Source organism: Diadema setosum, chromosome 11, assembly GCF_964275005.1.
Source record: "Diadema setosum chromosome 11, eeDiaSeto1, whole genome shotgun sequence".
Classification (NCBI taxonomy): Eukaryota; Metazoa; Echinodermata; class Echinoidea; order Diadematoida; family Diadematidae; genus Diadema; species Diadema setosum.
The window spans coordinates 18,592,595-18,616,419 of NC_092695.1; the positions used below are offsets into that span (position 1 = coordinate 18,592,595).

The 23,825-nt window shown below is 37.4% G+C and overlaps 1 protein-coding gene across 1 annotated transcript; it reads left to right on the forward strand.

Annotated features, from left to right (window-relative positions):
* Positions 1-5,811: 5,811 nt before the first annotated feature.
* LOC140234863 (rab proteins geranylgeranyltransferase component A 2-like) lies at positions 5,812-22,644 on the forward strand. The gene is made up of 18 exons (XM_072314910.1): positions 5,812-5,942; positions 7,222-7,288; positions 7,997-8,069; positions 9,417-9,568; positions 10,006-10,579; positions 11,009-11,125; positions 11,656-11,776; positions 12,335-12,450; positions 13,288-13,394; positions 14,938-15,012; positions 15,683-15,727; positions 16,618-16,674; positions 16,982-17,042; positions 17,272-17,368; positions 18,262-18,360; positions 19,849-20,042; positions 20,644-20,757; positions 21,749-22,644. Exons 1-18 carry the CDS (start codon positions 5,891-5,893, stop codon positions 21,983-21,985), a joined length of 2,358 nt encoding a protein of 785 aa, XP_072171011.1. The 5' UTR covers positions 5,812-5,890; the 3' UTR covers positions 21,986-22,644.
* Positions 22,645-23,825: the final 1,181 nt, after the last annotated feature.

The following is a 23,825-nucleotide window of genomic DNA, read 5'->3' on the forward strand; positions in this document are numbered from 1 at the left end:
TTTTTTACTTCCTAATCGCAGTAATGATTTAAAGCACTTTATCAAACTGCCAATCTAAGATTATAAGGGTTTATTCAATTATTTGACTGTTTATAAGTCATTTCATTTTCGACGTTTTCTGTAATGTTTTCCGGTCACAAAAAAAAAATGTGTTGAGCCTTGATACACACACACACACACACACACACCGAATAAACGCACTTATGTGCGTTTGTTTGACTTTTCGCCTTTTAAAACATATATATATATAATATATACCGTATATATGTGTGCGTCTGTTTGCCTTTTCCATTAAATCTTTATTCAAACGAGGGACTATAATCATTTTAACATGACGTTGAATGTAATGTGTATATTAATGTTATCTAAAATTCTTATATAGATATCTTCATGACTATCATAGGCCAACCGACCGCTCCGTAATCGTAGTCGGGCGGTCGGACGGACATTTTACCAAATGAATTATCTTCTTCTTTTTTTCAGACGGTGAAAGGTTTTAAACGTATTTTCCATAGTAATCGTATGCACACACTATGCACACACACACACACACACACACACACACACACACACACACACGTATATACAATAATGAATAATATAAGTTCTAAAAGGATATTGGTGAAAACGGAGGTCAACAAGACGAAAAATGAAATGAAAATGAATTAACGTGTATCATACTTCTGCATGTCGATTATTTTTAAAATAGTGAGTTTCATTAGTGTATAAGATTTTCTACTAATCACACCAATCAACACATTCCAAAAGTTTAATCTTTAGCGAATCCTCCGATGGAGCAAGAGATGGATCATGTTATGCATCGCATACTGTGTGCTGATGTGTATCATAAATAGATACGCAAATTGTGCAATTTTGAGTAGACAAAAGCATCCGTACTTAAAAGATGTTTAACTACTTATAAAACCATTTGTGTGCATTTCTCGATAAGTTCATCTAAATTCAGTTCCTGTTGTGAATGTGCTTGCCAAATACACCGTGCTTTACTCAAACTCTCTGAACATGTGCATCTTCAGAATTTAAAGTTCAGCCTATTGGTTATCTTTATGATTATTACAGCACATGATAGGTAATGTGTCATCAAATTTAAAATGTATGTGGGCATTATGTAACAATGTAGCACGAGTGTATGTATAGCGGTGAAGACATAAATCGTAAACCGGAATTAATGCAGGGATTGTCTTTGGTAACGGTAGGAAGAATCATGTATGTAATCAAGTTCATGTAGCAGAAAACTGACATAAGTAATCGCAATCATAATGATATACTTGTGTATGTCTATAGATTCATTTTTACCCTTGAAGTTGAACGAAGAAACGGTTATATTATGTTTTTATTCACTAATAATGACGCATGAAAATCTCATCTATGCAAATATTATGTGCAAAGCAGACAAGCGCTGCTTGTCGTTTCCTTTGTTAATAAAAGTTGATATCTAAGCCCGCAGGAGGAGCTTTGTACTTCATACCCGCATAATGACGACGTGACATTCAGTTCTTCATCAGTATCAGAAAGAAACATATGTTGACACGGTATATTTCATTACGTTTCGTTTAACTTCTTTCATTTGATTTTGTTACATTTTATCTATAATATCTCATTCAATTCCAGTTTATATTTGATTTGATTTCTTGGTCTCATTGTTTTCATAGTGATTAATTCCAAGGTCCATTTTATTTCATATAATTTCAGTTCATTTGATTTCACATTTATCGCCACATTTCCCACAGAACTTGACACATCTGAATACGCGCAAGTTTAGAACATAACAAAACAATATTAGATAAAATTTGCAATGGATCAAGAAATCAAATCTTGCAGTAAAGCACACACAGTGCATACAGTGTTTGATGATACAATTCGGTGAAATAGAATTAGCGGGGGAGTTTGCCTTTGCCTCTGTTTTTGTTTTTGTTTTTGTTTTGTTTTGTAAGTTGATATCTAAACTGAATCGGTCTGGTACACACTCGACACTCAGGGGAGAGTCCCGCACATTTATTTTCATATTTCACTAACACTTGGGTTTAATAATATGATACATATTTTAAACAACAGCAACAACAAAACTACATAAAAGAAAGAATAAATTATGCAGTGGAATACAACTAGAAAATGTGTCTACATTATAAGAGATCCAAATAAAAGACTAATTTTAACAAGATGTAAAATGAAGAGACCACAAAAGTAGAGCTTGTCACTGCGGGTTCCACGCAGGCAAGAAATATCATTGAGAATACGTCTTGCAATGGAAATGGGACAGAAAACGAATGCATCAAGGAAATATCTAGAAGCTGAAATAGTAAGAGAAAATAGTGCAGAAAAAAAATAAAGAAGAAAGAAAAGGAGGTGAGGTGAAGACGAAATTTTCACACAAGCATATACACATGCAACGTCACGTTCAAAGCGAGTTCAAATTATGAAAATGGGTGTATAATATAAACTGTGGAAGCAAAGCACTGAGACATCGTCGAGGCACCCAACCGTATAGGCCCTACACTCTAAGTAATACCCCGGTCACACAGCACTCCACGTACAAAAAGTTATGAAAATCTGGTGGACGTGGTCGTCAGTGGTAATTTTTTGGTCAATTTTGGTTTGGCCGTGCTTTGTACGGGGTATGGCCGTTGGCGGCTGCTCCACTGCTGAAGCACTGCCTAAGCACGGCTAACCACGTCCAGCCACGTGTATGTACGCGGACAATCAATTTGTCAGTGATAAGCCGCTAAAAACACGCTATTTCCAGTGATACCAACGCGTAATACGCGTCAGATAACCGTGCTCTGCCCGCTAAATTTTCGCGTCTTACCGCGTCTCCCCAAGTTCTAATCACTGCTGGAACAAGGATTATCACGTGTGTTTCACGTGTGTTGCACGTCTTTACCACGTGTGCCACCCGTGGATGTCCGCGGAGTAAAATTTTGAAGTTTCTGCTCACTCAAGGCTGGATGAGAAGACTACTATAGCTTGTGATGTCACATGAGTACAACGATATAAAGAAAGACGAAAAGAAAATTCATCATATTTTCACTTTTCTCGCATAACAAAAGAACACTTGACTTCTCTCTTTCAAAAGGCAGGGGAAATAATATTACCCTTAACATATATCAGTAACAAGTCAAAGAAATGTGCACTTTATTCAAAAAGTAAAGTTTTGTGAAATTCTCTTTTTATTTTCTTTATATGGTTGTACGCATATGATTTCATACACTGTAGTAGTCTTCTCATCCAGCAGTGACTACGCAGATACTTTAAAAATTCATAACTTTTGAACGGATTGTCCGATTTTCCCCAAACTTTCACCGATGTATTCTACTAATATTGCTGCATTCACTCAATCCACATGTATACAAAGGTGGACTTGTCCTTTAAACTCGACATCAACGCGAACAACATCGTCTGCTCTAGGGGAGACCACTTTTAGACGGGTTTGGCCGTGATTTAGCCGTAAAGCGCTGTGTGACCGGGGCTTAAAATATGTCACTCTTCACGCGGGAGGATAATGAACAAGTCTATTTGTGATGGAAATTCTAGTCAGGCAGCTCGGGTGATCATTGAGTTGCGTTATTTTGTTTGTTTGTTTTTTTTTAACGAACAAAATTAATAAAAAGAACCCTTAATTTGATTATATCATCAGAACGATCATTTCAAAGTTAAGGTCCCACGAATGCAATTGTTTTCTTGGCTAAATATGCGAGTACGTACGGTGGAACAGATATGTAAATCATTTTGTCTCCTGGGATAAGTATGGATTGCACAGTTTTTCTGAAACACATGCATAAATACTTGGCAAGTCGATCGTTGGTGGATTGATACATAAATATAGGCCTACTTCATCATCATAATCACGGATACACAGCAACAGAACGAATGTTCCATGACGCTGGATATGGAAAACAGAACAGAAGCTTTAATGAATTTATTTTCAGAGAAAAACAAAGCGATAGTATATACACTAAGAGAACAAAACCCCGCTGGTTTTTGTACGAATTGCCCTTTTTCGTATTTTGAAAATTGTCTCGATCTCTTTGCACATTCCCCAAAGCGGGGACACCGATATTCATCAGATTCGGCAGACTAAGCGGTCAATACAAACATTTCAAGATGTAATTTGATGCAAAAAAATAATTAAAAGAGAAGATGTTTGTGCTTTCGTTGAAATTCCATTCTTTTTATAAAGCAATTTACATAAATGATTTATGTAGGGCCTAGGTATTAATGTCATGATTTTGATAATTCCATCACTCGCACACAAAAGAAATATGATTCATTTAATATCACCGAGCAGATTATGACAGAATTGACATGCACGTATTTGATTTGTGTACTGATAGGGAGATTTTGTCTGTCTGTATCAATACTTGAACTGACTTTAGTTTTCTACTCACTATGCTCAAAGGGGCCATAAGATATGGTTACAATGTGAAAAAAAAAGGAGTCATCTGAAAACAGAAGATAGAACAAGACATTATTATGATAATAATATTGATTGAAATCATTCATTAAATCGAGCACTCTTTGCTTTTATTGATATTTTCTATCAGGACCTACTGTGTGTATGTGTTTGTTTGTTTGTTTGTTTCGTATTGCGTGTTTGTTTGCTTATTTGTTAATTGTTTTTGTGTGTAGGGATCGGCCTGCTTAACAGCTATCTCATAGGCTACCTGATTATAGGAGGAGACAGTTTCAAACTATCAACATACTCAGATTTACACTTTTGCACATATTTCTGGACGGGACCGACTTTCGTTTCATATGCTTTATAATGGGTGTCAAGCAAAATACACCAAACATCATGTTAGCTTTCAAAATGAGTAGGCCTAGGACTATTAAGATCGCATGCATGCTCACAAAGCGATGTCCGGGCATCGAACCCCCATCATCAAAGGTACACAAATATTATTAATGCACCTGTGGAATTCTTCTGTATCATCGATATAGAAAACTGACAGCTGTTTGAATACCGGTACAATAATTGCACTATATACCCAGTGGATGTGAGGGAGTTTCACTATATTTAATTCGATCTAGAGTTTTAAGACCTACTTACCTACTCATCAGGGCCGGAGGAGCGTTTTCAAAAGTGAGGGGGGGGGGGCACTGGGGAACCGGGTTTCATAAGCTAACAAGCAAAAAAAAAAAAGTCATCAGCTCATCTCTCCTCTTCCATTTCCGAGTTTCATGAGCTAACAAGCAAAAAAAAAAAAAAAAAAAAAAAATCTTCAGCGGAAAAACCTAACCTTACCACGCTCACATTTCTTCAGTATAAGATCTCTATCTATTTCTCTTTAGTGCCACTTACCTACTTCCGGGTTAAAACAAAGTGGGGTGGGGGGACAAAGTGATGACACCTTATGTATTTCTTTGTAAAGTGCACAAAAAAAGGGGGAGGGGGCCGCCGAACCCCCTCCCCCGGCCCCACGGTTCCGCCGGCCATGCTCATAATCATATAAATTATTGTTGTGTATGTCTTCAATGTTGTTCTATTATCATTCCCTCGTGAAAATGCAAATTCATTTGGAGACTTTTTTTTTTTTGTATTGTAGCCGTTGATAATAGTAATCAAAATCGGTGACAAAGCATTTCTTCTGTTAATATTAACAGCATTATGAAGTGGATGATGAAAGGCTGATCAAGGAAACCAGTGACATACCGAGATTTTGAGTCGATCGTATACAGGTAATTGTAAGATGGACTTGGCTTCTTTGTGAAACACCCCAGTTGGAACTCTCCTCGCCTAATAACTTGTACTTGCTATGCTTTGCACACACCCAAAACACACACATGCATCCATGGGAATACGACCAGCTGTAAGCTACCTCTGACTCAACGCATTCGTAACTAAGCTGATATTCGTCGGGCTACTTCTTCGAAAATGGCTGCTGATGAGTTACCAACGGAATATGATGACATCGTGGTCGGAACAGGTGAGATATTTCCTGGGCGAACATACGTGAAAAGGGTGAACAAGGATAGCCGAATTCTGTTTTAAATAACCAGGTTGTTGCTTCAGTCCCATATATTCACATCTATGTCAGCATCCTGTGAAATGGCTAGTAAATTCAATAACTCTATAAATCAAATGTAGGCCCTACAGTATTACTTTTTAGACAGTCTATAGTCCTGTACATTGGATTTGTATGTATAAAAGCAAATGTGTGTTCACTTGTGTTGATTCATGTACCCTCAACATCACTTGCATGGCCAAATGAATAATTTTACCTAAATTCAATACCAAATATGTGTCATTTTTTGATTTTATAGATTATAATTTAACAAAAAGTGTTAAATATGTTTCTACTATACCATACTAGTACTAGCTAGATTCTATTATAAATTATTTCTGTTTAATTCATTCAGTTTAGCTGTTACTTAGAAGCCTTTAAGAAGGCTGCATAGATACAGATTCTACTTGGAAACACCCACAAAATAATCTTCCAAACCAAGTCCTTAAGATTTTACCAGTGACATCAAATGTGACATCACTCATCAGACTCAGAGACTCCAAATGTGAAACACTTCTCCTGCCCTGCACATACACGACCATAATGTTGGTACTTACAGGTACAATTCTGAGTATACCAATGGAACCAAAACAGAAACAGAAACAGACATCTTCTGTCAATCACTGGAATTGCTAGAGTACAGTATTATTATGTGATTGAAAAGAGACAGCATGCCATTGATATTGGAAAACACCTTCCCCCTATACTGTAACTTGCATGTTTTCCTGCAATGTCATTTGTTAATCATATTAGTAGCAATATGTGTAACACATAAAGATGCACAGGTAATATAGAAATAAGATTCTCTCAATTTTTAAGTCTACACTTATGAGTATTAAAGAAGAGGAAGTATGAGTATTGATTCTTTACTTTTTGCTATGGCATGGTATTGTCATTGACAATGCACTGGGCTTGGCAAATGTTTCACCAATTCATAAACACACACACACACACACAAACGAACAAACAAACATTTAGATTCTTAAGATTAGAAATCTTAGATTAACATAATTTTCAAATATTTTTTTTTTTCAAAACAGTAATTTAACACAATAGGGTATTTCTATTTGGTACCCCAGGGTACCAAAAACCACATAATTATGTTGAGTATAATCTTGACATGTCTGAAATAAGCAACCTTAGAAGATTGGAGACACAGTCACAGATGTTCATGCATGTATTGAAAATATGTCTATTCCAGGAGTCCAGGAGAGTATCTTAGCTGCAGCGTTGGCTAGAGTTGGACGTCAGGTGCTGCATCTTGACAGGTATCCCTTTAGTTCACATCATTTGGGTCCATCCTTTCCTTCTTAGCTGAGTTTTGTTGTTGTTGTTTGTTTTGTTTTGTTTTGCTTTTACATTACACGTGTACTATTTGTGTACCTTAAGTTTTTGCTTTTTGTAAATGCTTATTCTTCTTCTTGAGTCACTTTAACTCCACCCATTGAGTATTCGAAGTACGTTCTGGCCTGGTTGTTGAGGGCATTCCATTCATTTTGGTTACTCTGTTCAGGCAGGAGGGGTCAGGCCAGAAGGTGTCTCATAATCTGTTCCTGTCTGCAATCACATTCATAAATGTGAATTGCTTGTAAATTCATGATTTATCGTGGTACTTAAAATGCCAATGGTTAAAGAATCCTACACCGCTTTCCCGTAGAGTAACATGTTCATCCAAAAATCCAATGTTCATCCAATCCATCCTCTACAGTTGGGTGTACATTCCAGGATGATAGAAAGTATTGGAATGACTGGACAGAAGTAGTGTTTAAGAAGGTGAATGAGTAATGTTCAAAGCTGAAAACTTACATGCTCTTTCTTTTTCTTTTCTTTTCCATTTTATCATTTTTTTACCATGTTTAGTGTGCAGGGCTTGGCTGCACTGGATATTAACAACCAACCAAACAAAATGAGAGTAATGAGAATATTCCAGTTTTTAATACATTTCATTCTTTATCAATATGTTATTTTTTTTCCAGAAATGATTATTACAGTGGAGAATGGGCATCCTTTCACTTGAAGAGTATGCTAGACTGGATCGACAAAACCAAGGTTAGAATCAGCTGCAAAAAATTCCCAAAACAAAATAAGTAACAAACAAACAAACTACGAAGCAAGAAACAATCAAAGCGAACAATTCATCTGCATGTTTGATGAAGAAAAGTGATAAGTAATACACATTTATCTCTTTACATATGTAGTTCAGGTATATATGTAGGCAGTGGAATGCGTAATCTTGCAAGTTTGTTTGCATTTATTCTGCTTTAAGTCATAACAAAATGAAATTACATTCCTGTAAAGAATCAAACAAAGCATAACTTGATTACAAAGGAGCAAAACAAAAGTACAATCTCATGTAATACTTTTAATCTGCATAATTGTTATAAGACATAACATGATTGTATAAATCATAAAAGACAGTACATTTGATCAACAAGGAAGCAGAAGACCCAGCATATCACTGTAAGCATGGCTTGACTTGGCTGGTGGCCTCATAGGTTTGCCTCATATCAAAAGGTAGATTTTCGCAATAGTTGTGATCACCAAAGCACAATCCTCCATAAATTTTCTGTAAAAATCAGCTTAAATGTCACAGGCAGGCAGTGAAAAAGATCAAAATATTTAACATGAGGACATTTTGGCCCCAAATACCTCTCTGTTTAATGCTATATGGCTAATTTAATTTGCTCTCTGTAGCCTAATAACATGTGGCATTGTTGTATGGTGGGAAAGGAAATTTCTCTTTGCAGATTTAGGTGAAAAGTGAGTGTAGCACTGCACTCTTGTATGCACATTTAAGTAGTGGTAGGAATCTAAACAGTTATTCTAACTGCAGAAAAGTGGTCTGAGTGCACAATATGCGATTTTCCTGTTAACCTCCAGGAAACAGGTTTGTCTATATTGCAACTGATTAACAAATTCCTCTTCATTGATGTAAATAAGCACCAATTATTCGGTGTTGTGGCAGTAAGCTGTAGCCATGATAAAAAAAAAAAATCATCGTCATACACACATTGTACATACTTGGGATATATTTGAACCAACAATCTCTTGATTGCTAGACAGGCGCTGTATCCACTAGACTGCCTTGCCTTTGCCTGACAGCCAGTGCTGGTTCTTATCCTTATACCAGTGGATACTGCATATTCATTCAAATAAATTAAGGTGCTTCTTGTACCTATATATGAAAAAGTGCCATATTTGAGTGGCAACAGGATGAAAGATATCCATGATGCGGTGATGTATTTGACCATACACATCACTACTGCTATGATGATGATGATGATGATGATGATGATGATGACGACGACGATGATGACGACAACGATGATGATGATAATGATGATGATTACTATCATCATCATCATCATTATTTATGTGTGTTCTTTTACCACACAGTCCTCTGAAGAAGCCTCAGCAGGGAATAGTGCTGCTACAAATGCCACCTCTCCTGACAGCTCAACAGCCACTCTTCAAGAAGGGGAGAGTTTGGTAGGCATGCAGCCATACCACGGGACCATCAGCAATCTGGTTCTCACCAAACATGTCAAGTATGATCTCCTGTTTTTTTGTTTTTGTGTTTCCTACTGCAGGCTTTATTTCTTGTTAGTTTTAAATCATATTTTGTTTTACAAAAAAGGATAGATGTAGAGTATTCTACCAAAACAGTGCAAATAATCCTGCCATTTGATCGTTCTGTCTGCAAATGGGGTATGAACATACAGTTGTATGCTCCTCTGTTCCTGCCTCTGTGTGTGTGTTTGTACATGCATGATTGCTAGTATATTGGATTTTTGTTTGTTCAATGTCATTACATCATATTTTTGTGAGGTTTCAATGGAACAGTTTTAAACCTTATGGTGTTTCCCTTCTGTATGGGCTTTGTTGAACAGTTTTGTCAGTCTAAATAAGTCCCTGATTATATAAGAATTCTGCAATTATGGTTCAGTCCCCCTGATATTTTCCCTCTTTCTACCAATTCTGTCAGAGAAAAACCTGCTGAGGTGATACCACCGCCAGAGTCTCCTCCAGCTGCATCAAATGAGACTGTTGACACATCTCAGGCTGCACAAATCCATGATCCCTCTGTATCTGGAACGCAACAAACTGATCACCATTCTGCTGAAGAGGAAGTGAGTGCCATAGAACAGGCTGCCGATGCATCGTGTGAGAATTCCCCACAAGGAGAAGAGGCAGAGAATGCTTCGGGTAGGATAGAGACTGAAACCACTTCTCCGGAGGCAAGCAGTGCGCATGGAGATGGTAGTGAAGTGGCACCAGATGATAACCAGTCAACCAGTGATCAACAGAGCCATAACCCAGCATCTGTAGAAAGGAGAACTGGCAATGAATCTGGAGTAGATGCAGAAACTGAGGCAGCCACTGAGGCAGCCGCAAGCAGTGACCAGGGAGAGGCACAGGAAACTGAAAGCACTCCGGAAGGATCTGGACAGCAACCTGAGCAAGTGGTCAGTCCACCTGTAGAGGAGAGGAGGAAGGAGTGGACGTGGGAAGACATCAGCAAAGAGTGGAGAAAATTCAACATTGACTTGTCACCGAAGGTAATTCCACAGATGCTTGGTTGAACAGAATTTTGCATTTGTGTGTTAGTTCTGCATGAAATCGGTCTCTCGATCTTGAAAAGAGAGAACCAAGTGCACACTTTCACACACATACAATGTAAACACACTGGCATTATCTTTACTCCAGCTTTTCATCTTAGATTTCTATTGCAGAGCAGGAAGTAACACATTCAAGATTAAACAACATCGTTTTTGTTCTCAAAACAATATGCCAGGAGCAAGCAAATATTAATGAAGGGTTTTGCACCTTTAAAATTGTTTGAATGTTATCAGCTTGTGAAAATGCAATATCCTTTTGAAAACTCGCACCTATGCAGCAGTTCTATGAGAGTCAGTCTTAAGATATTTTCATGAGGTAGTTGTCATGTGTGTGCATTGATCTCTTTCTCTTCAATTCTTGTTTTTCAGTTGATGTTTTGTCGTGGGTCAATGGTGGAGTTGCTTGTGTCATCTCGGATCAGCCGCTATGCAGAGTTTAAGGCAGTCACTCGCATCCTGACACACATTAATGGTAAACTGGAGCAGGTAAGTTCCATGGGGAGGGGGGGGGGTGGGGGGCAGGATGTGGGATGGGGATTACCCATTGCTTTCTTAAGAATATCTAAAGATACTATGTGAAACTTTGATTTACTTCTGGACAGAAGATCTTGAGATCTTGTTGTCTTTACCATACCACTATAACGTTATGATTGTTATCAATACAGCTGAAAGTATTTCATGCCATTTTTATGAATTTTATTGCTTGTGACATTGGTGTATTACACCATATTTGCATACCAGGTAATTTTTTGTCTAGAATTCACATCCTTCCATGTCATTAAGCTAAATGTGTAGTGTAGTCTTGGTATATTCAACATCAGTTGTTAATCAGGACTGTTTGAAGGCAGAACATGCACACATTGAACAATTCTCATTTTGTGTACAGTAGCATTGGCATCAATGAAAAAATCCTGTATTCAATATTGAATTGCAAAGTATACATGTGGACTGCATCTGCATCTAGTTTGATGCTAAGAGAAACCCCTGTGAAATATTGCATTCTGCACTGACGGCAGGTTCCCTGCTCTCGTGCCGACGTCTTCAGCAGCCGCTACGTGTCAGTCTTGGAGAAGAGGATGCTGATGAGGGTGATCGAGTTCTGCCTCGATCACGAGAACAGACAGGATGAATACAGAGGTGGGTGCTATCGGTCTAAGGCCAGTTGTCCCTGACCCTATATGGATTGATTTTTGAATGCCAGTTAAACAGCTATTGTATATGCCATGATATGGTTAAATATGTTATATTTAACGAGCCTAATCTTGAACGCATTGAAACTTCCTGACAATTTTGCGAGTGGTTAAATTAGTAATTGTGGCAGTACAGTAATGAAGGGAGACATGTATGAATGGACATCATATTCATGTCAAGGTCAGAGTTAATAATTTTGCAAGTTGTTAAATTTGTGAAAAGCGCCCGCCTCGCGTATTTCGCAAAAATAAAAACCTCAGGAAATGTATGGCTTATACAGTATACTTGTACTTTACGATTGATAGTGTATCCAGCTATTGCCAATTTTGAGGAGAGAGAGAGAGAGAGAGGATCTGGTTTCATCAGGATGGCGTTTAAATCCTATACCAAATGAGAAATGAAAATATTAACTCTGCTACAATCAGAGCAAGCTCTTAATTGTGTTTTAGTTTCAGAGCTCACAAAACTGTATTGATATACTTTTACCTTCATTTTCCCTCATAGACTTCATCGACAAGCCCTTTGTAGATTTCCTCAAGTCAAGAAAACTGACAACTACGCTTCAACACTTTGTCATCCATTCCATCGCCATGGTAACATCAGAGACGCCCACTCAGGAGGTGAGTGTCATTTAGTGGATAGTGTGTATTTTGTAGTTGCAGTGTTCTCTCTGGGTGCATGAACTTGTTGCAAAACAGAATGAATTTGAGGAAGGCTTTAGCTTGAACATAATTGATTGAAGCACACTTCCTTTGATCAAGCCATATGATAGCAGTCTCTGGAACTGCCTACCAGCAGTATTGTGCTCTTGTAAGCCTGATTCATAGATATTAATGAATGTATTAGCTGTCACTGCTAGTGAAGTACAATTCAATGGTCTTAGAATAGTTCAGCTAAGAGTAGGCATGAAAAGAATTATACCAAAATGAAGACTTTATGATGACAGCATGCTTAGAAGGAAAATAGAGTTGCTATTCATATGAAGTATGTAATGTGCAAACAGAAAATGATACCATGAATATGCATATAAGCTGCAGTTACACAAGGTTGTTGTTAGTTTTGCATTGCAATGCAATTATCAAGTTTATTTGCCACTATTCAAACACTTAAATTTCTTCTTTTTTTTTTTTAAAATCACCTTGCTGCTAATGAAAAGAACTTTGTTATCTATAGACTGTACATGCCTCAACAATAACCTGGGCACCCTATCATGCAGACCTGGTGTAGCAAATTCAATTGTTTGATTTAAACAAATTGATGGCTTCTTCACGTACCACTGACACACACAGTGCAGGACAACTTATTGTGAGGTTAAAAAAAAAAAGAACAATCAAGATGGCATCTATATTGTGAGAGTTAGCAGTTTTCACATAGTGTTGCAATATTAATTCTTAATAATTGTTCATTTTGGGTGTGTGCTAACGGGACTTTATTCTGCATTTCATATTTTCCTCTAGGCTCTCAAAGCTATGCAGTACTTTCTGCGGTCTCTGGGTCGCTATGGCAACACAGCCTTCCTCTGGACAATGTATGGCAGTGGAGAACTGCCTCAGTGTTTCTGCAGGTACATTTGTAATATATGGGACTTTGGCAGAACATTTGCAGTGCTGCAGAACAATGTGGACTAGGGTGGCATACCAATCATATTCAAATCTCTCATGTTTGACTTATTGCTGGTAGCTTTGATACTAGAAGTTAACTGACAAAATTTTTATACACGTACTAGGCAAATTTCAAAGTCTTTTTGTTTTGTTTTGTTTTTTACATACTATGTATTGTAAAAATGTACATAAAAACAAGCAAACTTTGTCATGCCTGTGCTTGCTCAAAGGAGCACAAAAAAGTCACCTGAATATATGCACCGCAAAATACCCCACATATACATTGGTTCGTCTTTCTTTTTCTTCATTTGTTTATTTGTTTATGTGGAACATTGGATAAAATGGATTCCATGTATAAACATTTATAATGCACATTTTGTACCGCCATCGATAGTTTTGTAAAAGCAAAATGTAGCTCTCGTAAGAAGTGTTTTCATGTTTGTGAAAATATGTTTGTAAAGATAAATTGATAATGCAGGGACTGTGAAGGGATTTGTATTAAGTTGGTGCCACAACCTGTGCCTTTCATATATGGGTAATTCCGTGAAGTTGGGGCACAAAGTGTGACATTTTAGCATAACTCAATACTAATTATGCTATACATATATTGTTTATAGGCTTTACATTTGTATTGATACCATACATTTTCCTGGAAATTTTGTGCCATTCAGACTCAATTTTGACTCAGTTTTGATGAAGTTATTAAAACGATATGTAACAGTGTCCTGTAGCATCGTGACGTGTCCATGTAGCATCGTGATAGTTAAAGTCTGGTCCTAAAAGACAAATTAATGCAATTAGCTTGACCAAAATTTGATATAATATGCATAATTACTAGATTAGTCAGATAGCTAAATATCTTAACTCTCCTTTCCGCAGTTGTACTTTTACAAGAAAATTACACAATGTGTCACTATGCTACGCAGTGTCCACCAAATGTCACAAAAAAAGGACACTGCATAGCATCATGTTACATTTTGTAATTTTCTTTTAAAATTAAAACTGTGTATAGGAAATTTGAGATATTTAGCTATCTCATTCATATCTTGTAAATATGCATATTGCATCAAATTTTGGTCAAGCTAATTGCCATAATTTGTCTCTTAGGACCAAATTTTAAAATATCACGATGCTACATGGACACGTCACGATGCTACAGGACACTGTTACATAATGTTTTAAAACTTTATCAAAATTGAGTCTGAATGGCACAAAATTTCCAGGAAAATGTGTGGCCTCAATGCAAATGTAAAGCCTACAAACAATAAATGTATAGCATAATTAATGTTGAGTTATGCTGAAATGCATTTTTTAAATATCACAATGCTACATGGACACTGCCCCAACTTCATGGTATTACCCATATACTTCCTTAAAATGACATACGATAACTTTATTTTTATTGAATGTGCAGTACCTGTCAACATATGTCAAAAAGAAAATAGTGATAGATTGTCAATTTGTGACATATTTGTCATAATTCTGTTTGTGTTTTCTCCCCTGCAGAATGTGTGCAGTGTTTGGAGGCATCTATGTACTGCGAACTGGAGTAAGAGGCATGATTACTGATGCAGAAAATAAGTAAGTTGCCAAGTGATTTGGCCCACACTCTCTGTTCAATCTTTTGACCTCTGACCATATGCACGTTTGATTACATGTGGCATAACAGACAATCTGACCTAGAGATTTTTTTTTTGTGTGTGCTCATTCCTAACTCTCCCTTTGCAGGGGTCGCACTTAACTTTTTTTAAAACTAGCCAGGCGGACTACTTAGAATCAATTTTAACACTGAAGCAATACTTTGGCTAGCCAGACGGACCAGTAACTTCAGAATTTCATGATTTTTAGCTAGTCCGACGTGATTTTGGGTGGCCAATGGCCAGCGGACCATCGCCAATTTCGAACCCTGCTTTGAAGACATAGGTCATCGTTGCTAGTCAGTCAGTTTTATGGAAGTACGCTGCCTGTGTATTAGCCTGTGTAGTCATTACATGTGCTACATTCAGTAGACCATACACTTGAAATGCAAGTGATACAGGCAACGGACTACACAGCATTTATAACAGAAGTATATTATAACAGATTTCTTACATGAGCCAGATTTCCTGCAGTTACGTGAATGGGTCACAGCATTTTCTGCCGAGTTTTAAACCTTCCTCATGACATACATAGGCATCACACTCAGTGTGTATATATATTATCAGTGGTCATTGCTTCGGTGAATATTAAAACACTCTGTTCTGTCTCCTAGTGTCAAAGGCATCATGGATACTGAAGGCAGAAGACTCACATGTCGGTAAGTCAACAAGATTTTTTTTTTCCCCCAAATATTTGTCTTCTATCTCCCACCCCCCCCCCCCCCCCACACTCAAAAGATTATTGCAACACAGAGATCAAATCAAAGGGTTCAGTAGCTTACCTTTTCATTCAACCCAATCTACAGTCATTCATTTCATACATATAATGTGTAATATTACATTGATATGTGCATTCCTTCTTCATTTATGACTCCTTATACATGTATTCAATCATTCCTAGCCTGATTAAAAAACAGCAGTTGTTTATTCACTCACGACAAAAACTGTAAGGCTCAATGATGGCAGGCGTTTACACTAGAAATTACAGATTGTGGATATCTTGTAGTCATAGATACAATATAAAATTGAGGTTTTTGAATCAACCATTAGCTTAAAGTCAAGTGATATGCCACTCCTGTAAACCTGTTGAAGACTAGTCCCAAGTATATATACTCGGGCAGGTGTCTATGGGAAATGCATGTTGTGGCAAAATTAGCCCATCTTCAATGGATTAAGTAGGTGATGTGTATTGCTGTTATCTTGAAAGCTGCTTTCCTTAACAGAAGTGAAATTCTGAGTTATGTAGTAGATGTAGAACACATTTTGTACAGTGCCGAATTTCTCAGTGTAGTAACACTGTGAGTGCTTTGTATATTTGTAGAAGGAATAGCTTACAAAAACTTGCCTTATCGAGAGGACTCCAAGACATGCACTTCACAACCATATCACATGCATGTTTGCAAAACACAAGAGGTGTGTATGTATGTGTGTGTGTGTGTGTGTGTTAAATAGAAGCTGCTGTAGATGGTATACCATAATATTGGCAGTGCTTACATGTTGTCAGTTTTGCATTCCTCTATGCCGTATGTTTGCTTGTAAATGATTTCAGGAACCTTATAATGGAATACAGCTACACTCCAAGACAAGCTTCAGCAATCACACCAAGGTATGCCATCCTTTGAGTATCATGTATAATACTAGTACTTCCTATTTTAGCTTTCACCACCCGATATGAGTAATGTATAGATGAAAAATTAAGTGATTATCACATTTGTCAGTATCAGTGTAAAAGGATTTTTTTCCGCAGCCTTTCCTGTATTTCACTTTGATATTAAAAGCAAGCCATCATTACCAAGTTACTGGTCACACAAGTTCTCACAGTGCAGTGTCCACTTTTGACACCAACTTTGCTGGTTATTAGAGACCTTACAGTATGACATGAGCACCCTCACTTATTTTGTCTTTTTATGTAGTTACGTTTCAAGAGGGATTTTGATCACGGACAAATCAGTGAAGCCAGCAGATTCAGAACAGGTGAGTGTTATCCCCCTCCCCGATTTAAAAAACCAACAACAGCCATACATGGTTGTGGTGGTCAATAGGTCTTTTTAATGGTAATGGTATTATCGTGGTAATCAAAAATATGATATGACATTTTGTTCCTTCTTGAGACAACTTATAAAGGTAGAGGCAAGAAATAATGATCTTCTATCATTGTTAGTACATTATATCCAAACTTTCTTGTCCATATTTGCATTTCTAGATCACATTGCTCACCATTCCACCACTAGAGGGCAGTGGAACACCTGTTCAAGTCATTGAAGTTGGTTATGCCGCATGTGCAGCTCCCCGTGAACTCTGTAAGTTGCAAAGATAACTTCTACTTGACTAACATCCACATATTATACATATCGTTGTGTAAAGTGATCAATTAAAATTTGATATAAAATAAGCTGTGTATGATACGCATAATTTATGGACACTGAGGATTATTGGTCTTCTCTCTGCATGAATATCACTCTGTTATAAAAATAATAGCACAAAATTGTGGCAATTTTGAGATGAACATGGCAATTTTTAAAGCAATGTGTACATTTAGAAACAATTTCCTTTTTTCCTTAGAAGTAGTTTGTGTGTGTGTTTTTTTTAATTTGAATATTTTTTACTCTGGACCGAATAAAAAGTGACTTTATATCATGATACATCTTTCCTCAAAGGAAAAAGAAAAAGTCCACAAAAACCTACAATGGCAATACACAAAGCTCATATTTAAGTGTATGTCAGTTAAATGTCAAAATGTCAGTTTGTAAAACATTGTCACTCTGATAGATGTAGCTGTCCAATAGGCATACATTGGACTTATGGGTGGTGGTGGTGGTGGTGGTGGTGGGGGGGGGGGGGGGACAATTGAATTTTGGAAAGCAGCTCACAGTCTTAGCATCCAATTAATTAATTCTTTATTTCCCCTTGCATGTAGCTGAACTTGCCAAACTTTTTCATCAGCATTTACTGATCCATGCAAATGCGACCAATTTGTAGATGAGCAAGCTCACTTGTGTGATTAATAAACCTCAGGAAAGCCATGGTGACGTAGACAATAAGGATTAGGGCGTTAGGTAATCTCCATTCATAGACAATTTGTTTTCAAACATTTGTGTGAATTGCCAAAGAAAGCATGTCAGTGTGAATGTCAATATGCAAGCTAAGCACAGTAAAGATTAAATGATTATTATTTTTCCCCATTCAATTTCAGTCCTCGTCCACCTGACCAGTAGATCCTCTGATCCAGGAGTCTCGGCCAGCGATGGTTTAAAACCTGTGGTAGACAGGTTCTTCCAGACAGCATCAAATGGTAAAAAGAAAAAGAAAAATTCAAGGGAATTCCCTTTCATCAGCATCTCTTTACAATACTTCATTTCATTATTTGTGATAGACTTAAAGGGGAAGGCTAGTAACTGATCAGCGGGAATCAGTGGAAATGCTGGGAGTTGATTGTTCCAATCCTTATGGGATTCATTCAAGAGTTCATTGTATATCTATTGTTGTGTGAAAATGATTTGCTTCAGAATGGTCTCATATTCAAGTAATGTGCAGTTTAATGCTTCCAGGTTAGCGTCCCTGGTCAGTGACGGAGCATTAATCTGCACATTACTTGAATATGAGACCGTTCTGAAGCAAATCATTTTCACACAACAATAGATATACAATGAACTCTTGAATAAATCCCATAAGGATTGGAACAATCATCTCCCAGCATTTCCACTGATTCCCACTGATCAGTTACTAGCCTTCCCCTTTAAGCACCCCTTGCTGCATTCCAGATGATCCATTACAAGCAAGAGAGTTACCAATGCTTTTCAAATGAATTTATGTCGTTTTAAAGGTAATGGCAAAGAATGTTCATGTTGACATCATCCTACAATTTTAGGTACTGCTTGAATCACTTTTAAGAAATGTAAAATTGTAAAGTTGACTCTTGAAACATTCAGCCAAGGGATTGCATACAGATAGCAGTACCATGTGATTCCCCCCACCCCCCCCCCCCCCACTTCAGTGATTTTTCAAACAATTATAATACATTTTTTGTTTTTGTTTGTTTGTTTGTTTGTTTTTTGGAGGGGGAATGGGGCCAAGTCACCAGGCTAAACAGCTGGGAGGTAATGCAAGCCATAATATCAAACCCATAATCAACTCTCAAGCTGTCAGAGTATGCATCACTTTCTATTACAGTACTCGTCTTTCTTTGAATACATGAAGTAAATACACACACACACACAAAGGAAGAGTGGCACTTAGGAATAAATACAGTATGTATCAGCAACCTCAGCTGGTATATTCATCTCAACTAGTGCAGCAAATCACATAACATTTTTTTTTGAGAAATTTACTGGTCAGATTTTGTATCATGCATTCACTTTCATCTCAGAAATAAAATTGTAAACACTTTTACTGATGCAGTCCTTTGTAAGTGTATATTTTGTCACCTGTAGTGGAAACAAAGTTCACACATTGATGTAATACTACATTATGTATTTGCTTGTCTTGGTATCAACAACATGCTGTAAATGTGCAAAGTATGCAAAGATGTGTTGCAGGTATGTGAAGAGGCACGAGAGAGACCTCATTTAACAAGCCAGCAACTGATAAATCAGCTGTATTTTCCTCACATTGAGACTGTGTCTGTGTGATGTTTGTTGAGGATTTGTTAATTGATTTGTTTAATGTCTCCCCCTCCCCCCCCCCCCATCTTCTTGTTAAATGATCTGCATCACATCACCGACAGATGTATATGTTACAAGTATGACATCATATTAAAAGTATGGTATTATCTTCCCTGTAGGAGAGGGTTTGTCTTCCAAGGATGAGAATGAAGAGGACAAGGATGAGAGACCGCGCATCCTTTGGTCTCTCTTCTTCACCCAGCAAGACATCACAGAGATACCCGACGAAGCCCTGCGGGAGGGGTTGCCTAGCAATGTTTACGTCACCGCTGGGGCGGGAGCCTCTCTAGGATTTGAGCATGCTGTCAAACAGGTGAATTCTCCAAGACATGTTATAATGATCCAAGTGGGTTAAGGATTCCAACATACTGTAGAATGAGGAATGTTCGCATGCATTTTAATTTCACGAATTTTGCGAGAGCCAAGATTCCAGAAATTAAAATGCATGTGAAAGTTCTTGTCTACACTATACGCATTGAATGTTAAAGGCACCTCGTGAAAATTTCATGGCGCGAAAAAGGCTGTCAGCTCCAATTTACGAAAATTTCATACTGCGAAAATATCATGTTTTACAGTACACATTCTCTAAAACTTTTCCTATATCAGAACAAACAAAAAATCAATATACAAACTTACCAAAACAAAAAGAAAGACAAAAAACTCCTCGAAATTGAAGTTTTCTTTATCTTTTGATGGAAAAGAATGTATGTTTGATGTGCAAAGATACATTCATGACAATAATGTCCAAATTTATCACCCAAGTAATGGTATGTAGGATGCAGTAAACCAAGCATGATGCAATGCATGGAGTTCATATCCGTATTGCTTAGATGTTGAATTTTTCTTTTCCTGTATTATCATCATCATCAGTGCAAGGTTTTCTTTTTTTTAATTCCCTGTTTCCATGATGACAGGCCCGGAGAATCTTTGATCTCATCTGTCCGGGGGAGGAGTTCCTACCAGCTGCACCAGAGCCAGATGACCTTGTCTTTGAAGATCCAGGCCAAGACAATCCTGGGCATTCACAGGTAAGCAAACCAAGACTGTTATCATCTAAGAGAGAATGGAAAAAATATCTTTCATATGGAAAAAAAAATAGTAGAAGGTGTGATAACTGGCATATTGATGAAGAAGGAATGTTCTTACAGTCATAATGATTATATTGTTGTTATCTAATATTGAACTTTGCTTTTAATGATAACAATGATGATGGTGATGATTAATTTATGGTCATTCTTATTGTCATTCGTGATATTGTTTTGTTTCTTTTATTTTCCTTAGTGCTGGTAGTAGTAGCATAGTAACAGCAGCAGCAGCATCCTTATCAATATTGTTAGATCATTAGATTACATACATGTATTTCCTATGAAATGGGGACATTTGCTATGGCTGGTATTATTCAGACTTAAGGGAATAATCCCATTGTTTTGATGAAGTAAGGTAGCTGAAATTACGTGTCCAATCTTCATTACTTTATTTTTTTTTGTTCACCAGAAGAGTTGCAGATTTACATTAGCCATGGATTTTATTCATTGACCTAACATTAACTGAATGAGTGGTGAATGGATTATTTGTGATAATGTTGTATGATGTGTATTTCTGAGGCCATTATCCTTGTCAAGCATCTGCTTATGACAATAATCTCTTGCATTTCTATTGTACTTAGATTAGCTTAATTTGTCTGTTGAACAGCAGGTTCTTGAAATCTTATACTTAATGTGTAAAATGACACCTGCTCAACTCCGTTATATATTATAAAGAAAAACAGTGCTCTTCAAAAGTCAATCATTTACCTATTTCCATGTATTTCCTTTGTCAAATATTACTCAGTAACTTTGTTCAATTGATATTATGTTATATTCTTGTATGAAAAAGTCATGCAGAAATTAAATAAAATCAATCAAATCAATCAATCAGTTCAATCCCTTCAAGATTCTCTCATTCACATAGACTTCGTACAACAAGACCCAGTAGGTTTCAATAGACATTTGGTTAATCGGTGCGATCTTCTTTGATTAGGCTGGATTTCAGCAAGGCGAGGAGGAAACGGAAAAGAAGGAGGCCCAGGAATCTGCTGACCCAGCAAAAGAAGAAGATGCTCAGGAGGTGTCAACGACCAATCAGGACCCACCACAGCCTGAACCAGCCAATGACACAGAAGGAGGGCTTCAAAGTGAGCAGGCAAGCACCAATCAAAGCGCAGAGATTGCCGAGGACAGCAGTAAGTTGGTCAACACCGCAGATGCAACAGACTGAAGCTGGAATTGAAACTGAGAGGACAGAGAAAAGTTTTCTCATGATACACTGTATGTAGGGGCCAGTGCTATATTGTACTTATGCATCTGTAAGAGATTATGTAATTCATAGAAGTGACACACAAAAATAGTTGAACCTTTTCTATATAGTGAAGTTTGTCATTTTCATATGCCTTTACCAATTATTGAAGCTTATCAGACATGTAAATGAAAATGGCAGGACAGCTCTGCTAGAAAGAAAAGTAGCAAGAATCAGATTTAGCTGAAACAGTACCAAGATAGTAACCTAGGAATGAAAGTGAGTTGAGTGGTATTGTATGTAAGAAAAAACTCACTTTCTACAGCAATCTCTTGTAGTTTCTTGCCATTTACTTAACATATTTGTTATATTATGTTGATGTACCTGATTTTGTCAAGACAGTCTCAGAGTCATACTCCAAGACAATTTGGTAAGATGGTCTTTTGAAACTCTACATGCAAAATGGTAAACAGATAATGATATTTGCATCAAGTGACTGTATATGAGCCTAAGTCATTTCTGCTATTGAGCATCATATACTTATGAAAGTTTGATATTTTCTATTTCATTTTGGGTGAAAATCATTGCCTGCATGGTTTTTTCATGCTCAGTGAAGAATTAGCATGTTCTAATTTTCCTGACCATGGTGTAAACTTTAAACATGTATTAGACAAATTCTAATAAAAAAGATAATTGCACAGTCTTACTTCTTTGTGCCAGTATCACATCATGTGAAACATGTAAGAAATTGGATACGGCAAGATATTCCATGCTGCCGGTATTTATGTTCCTATTGGGATAGCTCTTCTTACAAGACACGTCACTTCAAGATTAGGAATCAGTGGAACACTGACCTAAACTCATGAATGTTGTTTAATATGTAGGGCATTGATAACAGAAACAGCAATCAAGCTGCCTTACAACACACACCATACCGTAACAAACTTCTCATACCACCATGTCAAATCACCCTAAGCTTCATACTGTCCACTCGTGTTCTTTGAACCCCTTTTCCCTTTTTCTCACACCATACACTGATACAGTCAGGTTCTACATTTGTTTGACTGCAGGAATCCCACTAACATCCTGAGACATACAACTCATACATGGGAATTTTAAAAGAGGTCATACAGTACAACTCATAACACAGTAAATCAGTGAATATGTAGCTCATGATACAAAAAAGCACACATGACTCACATTCTTAGAGAGTCTTTCATAGTCCACGCAACAGATTTCTGTATTATCACTGATGACGAGTGTCCGATAAAACTCTCCTCACCACGAAGACAAGTGTTAGGATTACAGTTAACCTCTCAAATGTGGCTGGGGCTTTGCACAACCTACACGGCATCTCATTGGATTGGAACATGCCACAATGTGCAGCAAAGGCTGTTTTTGATTTGTTTGCATGGTCCATCTTGATCTGCCAATATCTGTTGGCAAGGTCCAGGGTGGAAAAGACTGGGCCCCACCTAGCATCTCAATAGTGTCATCAATCCTCGGCGGTGGGTAGGAATCCTTGACTGTGATTTCTTGTAGTTTCCGACAATCAGCATAGAAACAAAGGCTTCCATTCTTCTTCTGAACAAGGACAATTGGAAATGACCAAGGGCTGCAGGAGGATTCAGTTATGCCAGCTGTAAGCATCTTGTCTATTTCTGCATTAGCTTCAATATCTTGTTTGTGGAAAGGAAGTCGATGAGCTGCCTGTCTGATTGGGGTGTGTGTTCCAGTGTCAATATGGTGCTGGGTTACCTTGGTCCTTGTGAATCACAGGCAAATACACCCTGCCATTCCACAAGCATCTTGGCAACCAACT